Here is a 14,125-nt window from a genome sequence, read left to right as displayed (position 1 = left end):
CACAATTTGAGTTGAATTACTGAAATAAATGAACTTTTCCACGACATTCTAATTTATTGAGATGCACCTGTATATTAAGTTTACTAATATTTTAAATATTATTATGGGTTTCAATAGATAATAGAAGGATCTTAATAAACATCTAAGATTTGAATACTTAAAAGCTTTTTAAATGTTTTTTTTTTATAGAAAATATGATAGATATATAGATATATGGACATGTGACAGAAAAAAATACTGTTTCTGTTCAGGGCTTTCCTTCTGAAATCTGGACCATATTCATAATTTTCTTAAAATAAACGTCTACTGAAAACAATAATCAAAAGCTCTCATCATGAGCAGAAAGTTTAGTTTAAGTTCTGTCCTTGCTGTCTACTAACAATTTCCCCAATTATAACAATGACATGATTGTTTTGAAAAGCTGTTAGCACACTGATTAAATGGCTGTATTATATGAGACACAGTTGCCCTGCTCCCTCCAAAATAGACAAAAATTCATATTCAAGACCAGGGGGTAAAAATGCCCCCCACGCACTCAAAATAAATCTATTGCGGCTGTCACTATTAAAGGGAAATGTGAAAATAAATGAACAGTGTTGTGGCACAGTTACAGATATGCTCACGTGGCATGCAAGATTATCTTTTTCTCCAGTGTTTGGGCATTAAAAAGAATCACATGTATTTGTTGATCTTGTGAATTCAATAACCAATAAGATGAGTTTAGAGTTACCGGTGAAGACACGAGTCATTACATGAACATTATTAACGTCAGTTGACTACATAAGCTAAAGGGTCATGAAACCCTAAACTAAATTTTCTGAGACTTTAACAAAGTTATGTGTGTTAAACATAGTAGAAGACACCATCCATTAGTATTATTGTCTTCAGGAATATATTCATTTCATGCTCTGGCTTGGAAACGTAGGACAACATTTACATGATGCAGCTGTACGAGTCAAGAACGTGCTGAATGTCAAGTCACCATGATTTATATAGCGCTATTTACAATGCAAATTGTGTCAAAGCAGCTTTTCAGTATTAAACGGGGAAATAGTGTGTCGAAATAGAGTGTCTTTCTCCTCTGGCCAGACAAACCCAGTTTAAATCTAAGCTGCAGCAGAATCAGATTGTGCAGAGGACTCATCGATGGCTGTCTAGGAGACGAGGTTTTCGGAGGGGATCAGACTCTGGGGCTAATCTAGATGTCCTGGTCTCCGCTGACATTTCATGTTGTCCATGTTAACGTTCCATACCCTTAGAATATCTGGGTTGCATCCATTTATCCTTGTTGCATCCATTCCTTTGGATCGTCCATGGACAGATTCCATTTGGTCAGTTGTATGTTGTTTTCTGAGCAGTGGTAGGTTGTTTTTCTCCTTATTTTGATGCAGCTTGCATTTCTGAGAACCTTCTCACAATTTGACTCAGCCGACATGTAGGTTTCCGCAAAGTTAAGGTGATCCTCGTACTTGAAAGCGCTGAAGTTGTCGAGGACACCGTGGTGTTTTGCATCTTTTGTAAGATTTTGTGAGTCCTTCAAAGTTCCTCCTGCACCAAGTTCTGCACAGTTCCAAGAATGGGCCAGAATTGAGTTGCTTTAGTCACCTGGAGCTCCAAAACTGCTCATGTTCCTTCAAATGTCCATGTTTTTATAGCGTTCCCCTGAAATGGATTGCAGTAGACCAAAAACATAGTACTGACCACCAGCCTTGTTGTGCACTTCAGTTCTGTTGGAACGCACTGTGTCTAACAGTGTCCTAAAAACAGTCTTTGCATGGCATTCCTTGTGATCCGAACACATCAGAGAGTGTGGAGGAACTTTATTTTTGTCACAATAAGAGACTCAAAGCAGTGAGGAAGACACACAAGTGAGTTACGATGTTTTCCATGTGTTACTATTGCTTTGTCTGTTAGATAGTTTGATATGTATTGAGTGTTTTTCTGTAGAGATTTGCTTCGCCGTTTATGTGGATAACACAGTCATTCTCTTAGTGCACTGATTCCAGCCATATGCTGTAATATTGAATAAAAGCTTTAAGCAATCTTCATGTGATATCTACAGTTTTGTACCCAGAAAATGTGAGCCTGAGTGCGATTAAGGGACACAAATGTATGATGCAATGGTGCTCTTGAATCTGTGAGGGACATTTTTTATGTAATGGCCTCAGAAGGAGGCGAAGGCATTTCCAATATCACAAAATGCAATGTAAAGACAAAGCATGCTCAGATCAAATACCATTGCTGCGTCCCAATTCGCATTCTATCCGTCCTAAATAGTATTCGAAAATAGAATTAGTATGTCCCAAATCATAGTATGTTGAAAAGAGTGTGCCAAAGATTCCCGGATGGTCTACTACTTCCGGTTATGATTCAAAGTACAGATCGATGTGCACTCTAACGGCTAATAAACATTTGAATCCAAGGTGTTTCGTAATGGTTCTAGGAGAAGCAGCAAGGACAGGAGGAGCTAATGATTATTTGTATTAAATATAGTCCTCCCATTTTTCATAGGAGTTTGTTTCTTCTCAGCTACAATTTTGTAAATTATTTAGAGCTATAAAAAGATGTTAACCGGTGTTACTATGATAGAATGAAAGTCCATGACAAATTGTATGCTGATTGAAATATTTTTAATACGTTTACATTGATTGTGCGTAACTAGGCAACAACGTTTTCTTCCGTTAAATGACGCCTTTGTAGTATGTCCCAGAATACTCTTTTGCTACACACTTAAAAGTATGTACTTTTCCATAACAAAAAAAGTACATACTTTTAGTACATAGTATAAGTAGGCGAATTGGGACGCAGCTCGTGTATCCATTTGAATACATCATGTGATTCAAGAATTTAGACTCGCCCAAAAAGTGCTTATCAGTAGAACCTACAGTCATGTGACTAGCTTAGATCATTAACCAATCACCAGAAGAAGACGTGATTTTTACTTAACTGTACAGATTTAAATGCACCAGAATAATACTTCTACCGCCGTGTTAGTGCTGTGTATTTGCTGCCTTTATACAATTGTTTTACATATTTAATGCTTGCTTTCTTTGAATTTAACCAATTCTATTAAACTTCTGCAGCAAAAAAAATCAGTTTTATTTGAAATGATTGAAGTCACAAATTAAAGGCCACTACATGTTTAAATAAATGACAATAAGCACGCATTAGGAGAATTCGACTTAACAGGGCTGAATATATATATATATATTTGTGGTAGTCTCCCATTCACCACTATAGAGTTACCCATCTATGATGACTGCGCTGCTGAGAAACACGGAAATGTGAAAAGGGTCTATTAAAAAAAATAAGATTGTTTGGTAACCCACATTCTTCGAGATATCATATTTTGTGTTCAGCAGAAGAAAGACATTAATACAGGTTTGGGACAATGTGAGTGAGCAAATAATGACAGAAATGTAATTTTTGGGTGTACTATTCCTTTAATGACAAGCGGCAGCATGTTTAGTAGCTACTGTCCCTTTAAGAGCTGCACGCATCCGTTTCTCTCTCAACTGTTTACTTTTGTTTTAGACATAACCAACTGTGTTTAAATGTAAACCTTGTGTGTTTTTGACCGTATTAGATGCAAAATCAATCAGACGTGCACAGATGTGTGCACAACTATGTGCACGCACACACACACACATGTTCTGTGTTTACAGCAGAGTTGGTAGCTATTGTTATGGCTCTCCAGTGGGTAGAGGAAAATAGAATTAAAAAAAGCAGTAATATGTTCAGATTCATTGGCTGCGTTAAAGAGCATCCAATCAGGCCAGTCTAACTGCAGACAAGATGTCATACTGGAAATACTGCAGTATATATACTGTATATAGAATGGAAAAATCAAGGCATTTTTATTTCATTTATTTGGGTTCCAGCACATGCTGGAGCTGAAGGAAATGGGGAAAATGCAGATAAGCATGCTAAGAATTCTTTGAACTGGAATCAGATAGGAATTGACATAAAAATGAGTAAGGCAGAAGCAAAAATAATAATTAGGAAAGCTCTTATAAATGCACGGCAGGAACTTTGGGAGAAGCAGAAGACTGGACGACATCTATATAGAATTCAAAGAGAAGTAGGAGTACGTAACAATGACATGGGATTGAGAAGACGAGAAGAATTAAAACAGGACATACTGCATTGAATAGAAATCTAAATAGAATCAAGACACATCCGAATGGATCGTGCATGCATTGTGGGATTGTTGAAACTGTAGAGCATGCGCTGCTGCATTGTAGAGCATGTAACAACGAATGCCAAACGCTAGAAGCTAACGTAATAGAAGATGGTGGAAGCGTGATGTTAGAAGATATAAGTAAGCTAAAAAGGAATACGTTTAACTTTGTTAAAATATCTTAAACATCATTATATTCTTATGTAATGTCCTGTATCTTTATTTATTTATTTATGACTATTATTATTATTATTTAGTATGATACACATGCATCGATGCTCCACACTCCAGTTCAGATGGTGGCGGTAAAGCACTAATAAACTAGTCTGCCAACCGCTAATAAACATTAGAAGAAGAAGAAGAGAGACAGAACACAGCAGCCGTGCAGAGCGACCTGCAGAAACTGTGTGAAATCATAATAAAGGACAGAGAACAGGCTAAAGACTGCACTTTAGAGCGGACGAGCAAACCTGAAGTCACCGGAGTGAAGACGAGGCGGAGACTCGAGGAGCATCAATAGATATTGAGTTCTTGTCTCGGTGAGTTATATTTCACATATTCCCGATGTTTTTTTTGTGTGCTAGAGATGTGTTTCAAACTCGCTAGCTAACTGAGATGAGTTGTGTTGTGTGGGCCGCGTGCGAGACGCGAGCTAACGCTAGCCGTGTGTAAACATGCTAACGAGTTACTGATGTTAAAGTGTGCCATAAAAGTGTTCAATAACTAAATGTAGGTTCATATGAACGTGATGCTGTACTGTAATTAAAGCTATTTAACTGGTTAACAGTCTCACATCTGCCTGATAAGACTTAACAAGAGGGAATATAAAAGTAATGCCTCTTCATGTCGAAAAGGGATAATTAATAATGCTAAAAACAGATTGACACACAGACAAAATATACATGAGTTGAATTTGTTTCACGTTTACACTGCTGTTCAACAGTTAGGGATCTGTAAGACTTGATGTTTTTAAAGAAGTCTCTTCTGCTCATCAAGGCTGCGTTTATTTGATCAAAAATACAGAAAAAAACAGTAATCTTGTAAAATGTTATTACAATATAAAATAATGGTTTCTATTTTAATATCCTTTAAAATATAATTTATTTCTGTGATGCAAAGCTGAATTTTCAGCATCATTACGCCAGCATAAAGAGTCCCATGATCTTCAGAAATCATTCTAATATGCTGATTTATTATTAGAATTATCAACAGTTGTGCTGCACAATATTTATTTTTTTTATAAACTGCGATACTATTTTCAGGATTCTTTGATGAATAAAAATTAAAGAACCGCATTCAAAATATTAATATTTTCTAACAATATAATAAAGTATTGAAAAGCATCAATTTGATAACTGATTTACTTTTCATTTTGGTGGTTCCGTGACGAAGATAGACTTCATAAAAGAACGGCGAGAACATGGATGGTCCAGAACCCTGCAGAATAAAACAAGATGATGGTGAAGAACACATAGGTTGGTGTTTTTTCTTGATTCTTCGGTAAGGGTATATAACTTAAAGTGGTTCGTCGGATTTAGTGGTTGCCGTTGGAAACTTCATAAGAGCTGTGGAATAAGAGTTAAAGATAGCCTGAGTGATACTGGTTGAATGGTGCTCAGGCAGTAGGACCGTAAGGTAAGCTGGAGCCATACCATTTAGTAGGTATTTAGGGTCCAAATATAATCATTTCTGTTTTACTCTCGTTGAAATTCAGAAAGTTTAAAGAAAGCCATGCCTTTACATCAGTCAAGCAGGCCAAGAGGTTATCCAAACCATCTGAATTTCGCTTGAGGGGCAGATACATTTGTGTGTCATCAGTGTAACAATGGAATGACTGCCCATGTTTTCTAATAATAGAACCACGTGGCAGCATGTAAAGAGAAAAAATAATTGGGGCCAAAATGGAGCCCTGAGGAACCCCACACGGTAATACAGCATTACTAGAGGTATACGCTCCAATCTTAACTGAGAAGCTTCTGTTGGAAAAATAAGATTTAAACCACTCCAGTGCACTCTCTGTAATGCCTACACAATGTTTCAAATGAGCAATAAGAACAGCATGATCTACTGTATCAAAAGCAGCAGTTAAATCTAAAAGCACAAGAACAGCATATTCACCAGAATCACGTTATTGGTACATCATTAAAAACCTTCAACAAAGCAGTCTCGTTAGAATGATGTTTTCTAAAACCAGATTGAAAAATGTGAAAAAATTTCTGGAGGACTATTTTCTCCAAAATCTTCGCAATAATAATAATAATAATAATTCATTACATTTATATAGCGCTTTTCTAGGCACTCAAAGTGCTTTACATTGTCAGGGGGTATATATATGTCTTTTTGATGCCTCGAGCAAAAATCTTGAACGTCATTTAAACAGTTTATACCGTGAATCCAGCGTTTAATCTATCTTGATCAAGCCCGTAGCCAGCTATGAGATAAATTTTTCATGTTCAAAAAGAAAATTAAGTTCTATGAATGAAAAATGATTTAAAATCATGTTGCTGACTCAAAGCGCGAGAGCAGCCTCCGCTCCGCTATGTTGCCAGATCTTGTTATGATACTATAAGCATCGTTGGACTTTTTCATACTTAATGTGACTACGTTAATAAAGTAATTAGGGTGTTAATAAAGTGGGACGATGAAGGTTGGGGTTAGCGATTCTGTATCTTATTTGCAAAATACAAGATTGGAACTTACTTTGGTCCATTTTTCGGGGAATGCTTTTTCTTGTTTTTCGTAACTATCTGGCAACACTGCATCGCTGGCACTTAACCTGCGCGCGCGGATAGTTTATTGCTGAGGAGACCACATCCGGTAAGACAAAGGCAATGATCATTAGGATATTATCTGTACGAAACTGTGTTATCAAAATAGTACTAGCCATTATTATTGCACCCAGACCTCACTAATTTTGAAACCCTGGCTACGGCCATGATCTTGATTGATGCTCGTTGCCACCGATGTAAACACAAAGCTTTCTTCTTCGATCAGACGGCTTTGGGTTGTTTCCAGGTGGACCGGTAAAGAACGCGACACATGCGTCTCCTGGAAATCCTGTACACTTCAACCAATCAGAGGACGACTTCGAAACTGCTGAAGTGTTTCCAGTTAAGTGTGCCGTATGCGTCAGATTTCAGCCAGCGGTCCGTGACTAGAGGCGTACTAACAGCTGTGGTTAAAGGCACTCGTTTTATCAGAGCTAATGTAACCAACAATGTCAAAACTCCAAAAGTTAAAGACGTCATGTAAAAAAATGTAAAGACTAGTATTAGCAAGTAATGTCTTCAGCTGTTTAGGGTTGGGTATCGTTTGGGTTTGTTGTTTTATATTAAATATAACATTTTCAAATGAAAATAGCAACATGATCGTTTATAAAGTATAAAGGCTACATTTTCACTGGAGGAAACCGCTCGCTATACACAGAAAATGAAACGCGAACTCCCATACAAAAGCGATTTCAGTACCCTGCGTATTGATAGCGGCTACCTGATGCACGCTAATTATATACAGTTGTATACCATATCTTCACCCCCCACCCCCATGTGTTATTGTTAGTACCGGTGTTCATTTACCAGTGTGAACATTCCTTCACTGTGCCATCTTGGATCTATTACAATTAAAGTTTCAGAGTTGATGCCATCTCTGAAATGTTTTTTTTCTTTTTGTCTTTATGGACATGACGTCATCAGGTAAAGAGTCCCACGAAATCCAGCCTGACCATTCAAATTATAAATCATTACTGTAAGGTTGCTATTTTGCTGTTCTGAACACGGTTTACTATGTGTTTGGCCGATATTTGATAGACTTTTGTCCGTTTTAAACCAAAAACTCTTCTGTACTGCAGATTCAAATCAAATAATATCCAGGTAGCTTTCAATCAACTGGGCACAGAATGGAGCCTAAGGCCGGTTTCACACCGCAAGCGTGAGCAGTGCATATTTTTTTCAGCTCGCATTTTAACAAATGAGTGTATTCACACCGGGAGCAGCGCGTAAGACAAAATACATGATTTCACACAAAAAGTTGTAAAATTGCACAAAATATGCATGTCTAGTGTGTTTTAACAAGAATTGGAGTATGTCAACAGAAAATGCAGAATACATAATTAGAAACAAGTTTAAAAATAAACTAGCCAGACAATATGATTATATATACTTCTAGAGCTGCTTCACGGCAGAATTGAATGTTTTTTTGCATTGAGGCAAAGCTGCTTTTGACACAGTCTTTTATTGTAAGCACTACATAAAGGTAAAATAATAATAATTAAATGGAAAGGTCAAAAAGCTCAAAGTACTTTGATCCCACCAATAAATACAACAAAGACATCTCTTCAAAGGAAAAGTGAAGCTGACACGCCGTTCACACTTGCGGTGTGAAACAGGAGTGAAACTCAATTTTGCTTTTGGTTTCCAACAAAAAAGGAGGTTTTAAAAACATTCATACTCATTGCAAACATCAGGATGTCAGAATAAATATCATCTGAGCTGTTTTATTTTACTTTTACTTGTATTTGGTTCACAATTTTTGCAACAGTGTTGCAACTAAACTTTTGAACATTTTACAACTCTGATTTATAAAATGTTAATATTTAATATTTTTCACTACAAAAACGCAATTTTTGCCCGTCGTGTTTTAAAAATAATTGGAATGATCAGTGTACCCAGTTCAAATGAATGCATCAAAATGATCATACTTTCTGCTGATGTATCAAGGTTCACATCCTTATCCTTTCACATGAAAATCTAACTTTTTAACTTTCATTTTAGGCCTGACGGAAGAGAACAAGGTGCTTGAAGAACTGATGGAAGCGGGGGAGAAACATGACACTTGCCCTCAGTGTGGAGAGAGTTTCTCATGCGAACAAAGTCTTAATCTTCACATGAAATTTCATAGTGGAATGGAGCCGTACGCATGTGATCAGTGCGAGAAGACTTTCACGCAAAAAGCGAACCTTGCCAAACACAGTAAAATCCACACTGACGAGAAGCCACACACGTGTGATCAGTGCGGGAAGAAGTTCAGACTTAAAGGATTTCTCTATGAACACATGAAAATCCACACGGGAGCGATGCCGTACACGTGTGATCAGTGCGGGAGGAAATTCAGACATAAAGGAAACCTGAACACACACATGAATATCCACACTGGAAAGAAACCCTTCGCATGTGATCAGTGCGGGAAGAGTTTCAGACATAAAGGAAATTATAACGATCACATGAAAATCCACGCAGGAGAGAAGCCCTGGAGAAAAACCACTGGAGAGCCGCACGCATGCAGTCAGTGTGGAAAGAAATTCAAACAAAAACACATCCTTAATGAACACATGAGAACCCACACTGGAGAGAAGCCGCACACATGCGATCAGTGCGGGAGGAAATTTAGATATAAAGGAAACCTGAACACACACATGAATATCCACACTGGAGAGAAACCCTTCGCATGTGATCAGTGCGGGAAGAGTTTCAGACATAGAGGAAATTATAACGATCACATGAAAATCCACACTGGAGAGAAGCAGTACGCATGTGAACAGTGTGCTAAGAGTTTCATACAAAAAGGACAGCTTAATGAACACATGAAAATCCACACTGGAGAGAAGCCCTTCACATGTGAAGAGTGCGGGAAGAGTTTCAGAAAGTCAAGTGTTTTTAAAGTACATCAGCTCACTCATTCTAGAGAAAGAATTTATAACTGTGACCAGTGCAGTAAAACATTTTTTAGGGCAGATTTCCTGAAGGACCACATGACCGTTCATACACAGGAGAGGCCTTACGTATGTTCTTTGTGTGCAAAGAGCTTTAGACAGATGGGTAATTTAAAAACACATCTGAAAAGACACAGCGGTGTGAAGGATCATATTTGCTCGGAGTGTGGAAAGACGTTTTTTACAGTTCATGCACTGAGAAAGCACCAGACAGTTCACACCGGAGAAAAACCTAACCAGTGTTCACACTCTGACAAGACATTCACATGGCCAGAATATCTGAAAATACATGAGACGATCCACACTGAAGAGAAGCCACACACGTGTGATCAGTGCGGGAAGAAGTTCAGACTTAAAGGATTTCTCTATGAACACATGAAAATCCACACGGGAGCGATGCCGTACACGTGTGATCAGTGCGGGAGGAAATTCAGACATAAAGGAAGCCTTAATACACACATGAGAATCCACACTGGAAAGAAACCCTTCGCATGTGATCAGTGCGGGAAGAGTTTCAGACATAAAGGAAATTATAACGATCACATGAAAATCCACACTGGAGAGAAGCCGCATGTATGTGATCAGTGCGGGAGGAGTTTCATACAAAAAGAACACCTTAAAAAACACATGAGGATCCACACTGGAGAGAAGCCCTTCACATGTGAACAGTGCGGAAAGGGTTTCGTAAAAAAAGAACGCCTTATAAAACACATGAAAATACACTGAAGAGAAGCCGTACACATTTCAGACTTGAAGGAACTCTTTATGAACACATGAGAATCCACACTGGAGAGAAGCCCTTCACATGTGAACAGTGCGGAAAGAGTTTCAGAAAGTCAGGGGTTTTAAGAGAACATCCGCATACTCCTTCTGGAGAAAGACTATATAAGTGTGACCAGTGCAGTAAAACATATTTTAGGGAAGATTCCCTAAAAGTGCATACACGGGAGAGGACTTACACATGTTCTTTTTGTCCAGAGAGTTTTAGACAGATGGGTAATTTAAAAACACGTCTGAAAAGACACAGCGGTGTGAAGGATGATATTTGTTATGAGTACGGAAGGGCTTTTTTAATTTTTTTTTAGAGATTCTGAACTGAAAATGCACCAGAAAGTTCATACTGAGGAAAAACCTTACAAGTGTTCACACTGTGACGAGAGATTCAAACGGCCAGAATTAGAGCCCGGCCGATATATCGTTTCGCCGATTTTATCGGCCGATATGAGCCTGTTGCAGATGTATCGGCGAATATGCCGCCGATATGAAATTTTTTTTTACAGAACATAAAATGGTTGTAAATAGTGTAATTACGTAGTTTGTCCAGCAGAGCGCGCTCCATTGTTTGCTACTGGCGACCTGGATGAAACACTTTCAAGTTTAAGTGTATGGAATACCATTGAAACTTTGAATGGCTATATCTCCGTAACGGCCGCACCAAATTTGGAGGATCCCTTCAGCTCGAGGAACCCTCTTGAATGCCGAATCGAGTGTACGTCTCGAGGAACCCTCTTGAATGAGACCACCCCCGCGTCGATAGCCCCCGGGGTTCGGGAGTTACAGGTGGTTAAATTTGCGGTCGGGAGCCGACCGATCTAGCGATCCCGGGGGGCTACCGATGCACGGAGGGTGGCGTTCGAGAGGGTTCCTCGAGCTGAAGGAGGGCTCCTCGAGCTGAAGGGATCCCCCGAATTTGGTGGAGATCCGCCGGCGCGTTCGCGAGATAGTGACACCAGTCAACACTTTCACTTCAGTAAGGAGGTCTCTTGTTCAGGCAGCCGCATTCAAGCGTTGTCTTATTCGACCGTAAGTGCCCTGCGAAGTGGACTTCACATGATATTCCGCCATGATTCCAGTTCCAAGGGAACGTACACGTTGCATTCAAAGCGCATTAAAGTGCGCGAGACGTGAATTTATATTGTATTTATTTACAGAGGTATATTATGTCACACTTCACACTTCTCTAGTAAGTTTCGTCTGTGTGTGAAGACAGTAGCGCAAATCCGTGAATAAAGTTTAAGTTTATTTCACTTCGGAACATTCAACATGTTCAGTGCACTGATGTTGGACTCATTGGATAATAAAGTTTATTGTTAAATTGTTAAATGCCCTGACTCCATTACATATCTTTGTCACGTCATTACAAGTGTTTGATCACCACATTTGAATTATCATTGCAAAAAATGTTTATGTATATATATTCTGTTTATGTATATACTGTATTCTATATATAGCACCAGTCAAATGTTTGGACACACTAATGGGAAAGTGTCCAAACTTTTGACTGGTACTGTAATATACACAAATAATATCGGCCGATATATCTATTTTTTACTCCCTAATATCGGTATCCGTATCGGCCCCCAAAAACCCATATCGGTCGGGCTCTAGCCAGAATATCTGAAAATACATGAGATGATCCACACTGGAGAGAAGCGATATCACTGCCTTTCATGTGGGAAGAGGTTCACTCATTTATCTGATTTAATCGTTCACAGGAAAAGTGTATGACTGAAGTCACAGTAAGTAGTTCATGTTCAGATCCTGTACTTTCAGGCGTGATGCCGCGTCTTCACTGAACAAGACCCAATAACATGTCCAGCAATAAAAGTTCTCTTCCATATACAGTAAATGAGAGCAAGTAAACATCATCCAAAGATGTCATGGTGAAGTGAGTTTTAATCATTGATTAAACTTGTTAAACTTTTATTGTGTGCCGAATCTACAAAGGGATGTGGTCATGAGAAAGTAGAAAACTATATTAGTTTTGCTCATTAATAGCTATACTACACTAGTTTAGTTAAGTGTTGTGTTTCCCTGAGAAACCTGTGTGAGCCAAAGCATGAGCATTAAAATGTAATTTTCCTTCCCACCTCATATATTTTCCATTACCATGTCCTTTTTTGACGGCTTGTTATTCTATTTGTATCAAAAAAGTAACAATCATTTAATAGTAATTGGTAATATCTAAAAGTCTCGAAGTATCTGTCAGATTTTGGGGCTTACCATGTTTAAATTTCTTGATAGAGCTGCCCAATAAAAATATTTCTCCCCACACGACCAAGTTTGAGATGGCTATCTGTCTACATTAACTGTTTTACCTTTGATATCAATTATTGTATAACAATCCAAAATTAACTTCTAAATTTGATTTGGAGAGTTGATTTGCGCCATCTATTAATCTCACATGATGTAATGCATTATGTGTGTGTGTATATATATATGTATATACATGAGTCATGATTGTATGTTGGGATATACAGGTGCATCTCAAAAATTAGAATATCATGGAAAAGTTCATTTTTTGGTAACTTATCTCAAAAAGTGAAACTTTCATATATTCTAGATTCATTACATGTGAAGTAAAACATTTCAAAAGTTTGTTTTAATTTTGATGATTAGAGTCTACAGCTCATGAAATTCAAAAATCCAGTATCTCAAAATATTCTAATATTTCATAAGATCAATCAAAAAAAGGATTTGCAAAACAGAAAAGCTCAAGTTGTTTACAGTATGTTGATTTCTGCACTCAATACTTGGTCGGGGCTCGTTCAGCACAAACTCCAGCATCAGTGAGGAGTGAATGGAAGTGATCAGCCTGTGGCTCTGCTGAGACACTATTGAGCTTCAGCTCGGATCCATTGCTTCTCATCTTTCTCTTGAAAACATCCCATAGACTCCATATGAGCTTCAGGTCAGGCATGTTGGCTGGCCAATCAAGCACAGTAATATCATTGGAAGTGATTTTGGCTCTGTGGGTTGGTGCTAAAGTCCTGCTGGAAAATGAAATCAGCATCTCCATAAAGCTTGTCAGCAGATGGAAGCATAAAGTGTTCTGCTTTGGACTTGATAAAACACAATGGACCAATACCAGCAGACGTCACGGCACCCCAAATCATCTCTGACTTCAGAAACTTCACACTGGATTCAAGCAGCTCGGATTCTGTGCCTCTCCAGTCTTCCTCCAGACTCCAGACGTAGATTTCCAAATGAAATGCAAAATGTATTTTAATCTGAAAAGAGGACTTTGGAGCACTGAGCAACAGTCCAGTTCTTTTTCTCCGTAGCCCAGGTGAGATGCTTCTGACGTTGTTTCTGTTTCAGAAGTTTTCCTGAAGACGTCTGAGTGTGGTGACTCTCGATGCACTGACTCCAGCTTCAGTGAAGCTCTCCCAAGTGTTTGAATCGGCTTTGCTTGACAGTATTCTCAAGCTTGCGGTCATCCCTGTTGCTTGTGCACC

At 38.4% G+C, this 14,125-nt stretch overlaps 1 protein-coding gene and 1 long non-coding RNA gene across 4 annotated transcripts in view; both read left to right on the top strand.

Annotated features, from left to right (window-relative positions):
• Positions 1-4,541: 4,541 nt before the first annotated feature.
• LOC107721246 (gastrula zinc finger protein XlCGF57.1-like) lies at positions 4,542-11,058 on the top strand. Of its 3 annotated transcripts, none has more exons than XM_016529175.1 (3): positions 4,542-4,719; positions 5,577-5,655; positions 8,950-11,058. In XM_016529175.1, exons 2-3 carry the CDS (start codon positions 5,601-5,603, stop codon positions 10,611-10,613), a joined length of 1,719 nt encoding a protein of 572 aa, XP_016384661.1. In that variant the 5' UTR covers positions 4,542-4,719; positions 5,577-5,600; the 3' UTR covers positions 10,614-11,058. The 3 variants fall into 3 exon arrangements, with proteins under 3 accessions (XP_016384661.1, XP_016384660.1, XP_016384662.1); XM_016529174.1 differs by having other exon boundaries at positions 5,573-5,655; XM_016529176.1 differs by lacking the exon at positions 5,577-5,655.
• A 1,224-nt stretch (positions 11,059-12,282) lies between these two features.
• The window catches only part of LOC107721247 (uncharacterized), a 3,762-nt gene continuing 1,919 nt past the window's right edge, over positions 12,283-14,125 (top strand). Inside the window, exons 1-2 of the long non-coding RNA XR_001637695.1 lie at positions 12,283-12,480; positions 12,513-12,555. This is a non-coding gene — a long non-coding RNA (uncharacterized LOC107721247). The remainder of the gene's footprint in view (positions 12,481-12,512; positions 12,556-14,125) is intronic.

Source organism: Sinocyclocheilus rhinocerous, unplaced genomic scaffold (assembly GCF_001515625.1).
Source record: "Sinocyclocheilus rhinocerous isolate Xijiao unplaced genomic scaffold, SAMN03320098_v1.1 scaffold6477, whole genome shotgun sequence".
Lineage (NCBI taxonomy): Eukaryota > Metazoa > Chordata > Actinopteri > Cypriniformes > Cyprinidae > Sinocyclocheilus > Sinocyclocheilus rhinocerous.
The sequence above is the reverse complement of the archived record's forward strand: the minus strand, read 5'-3'. Positions and strand labels throughout refer to the sequence as shown.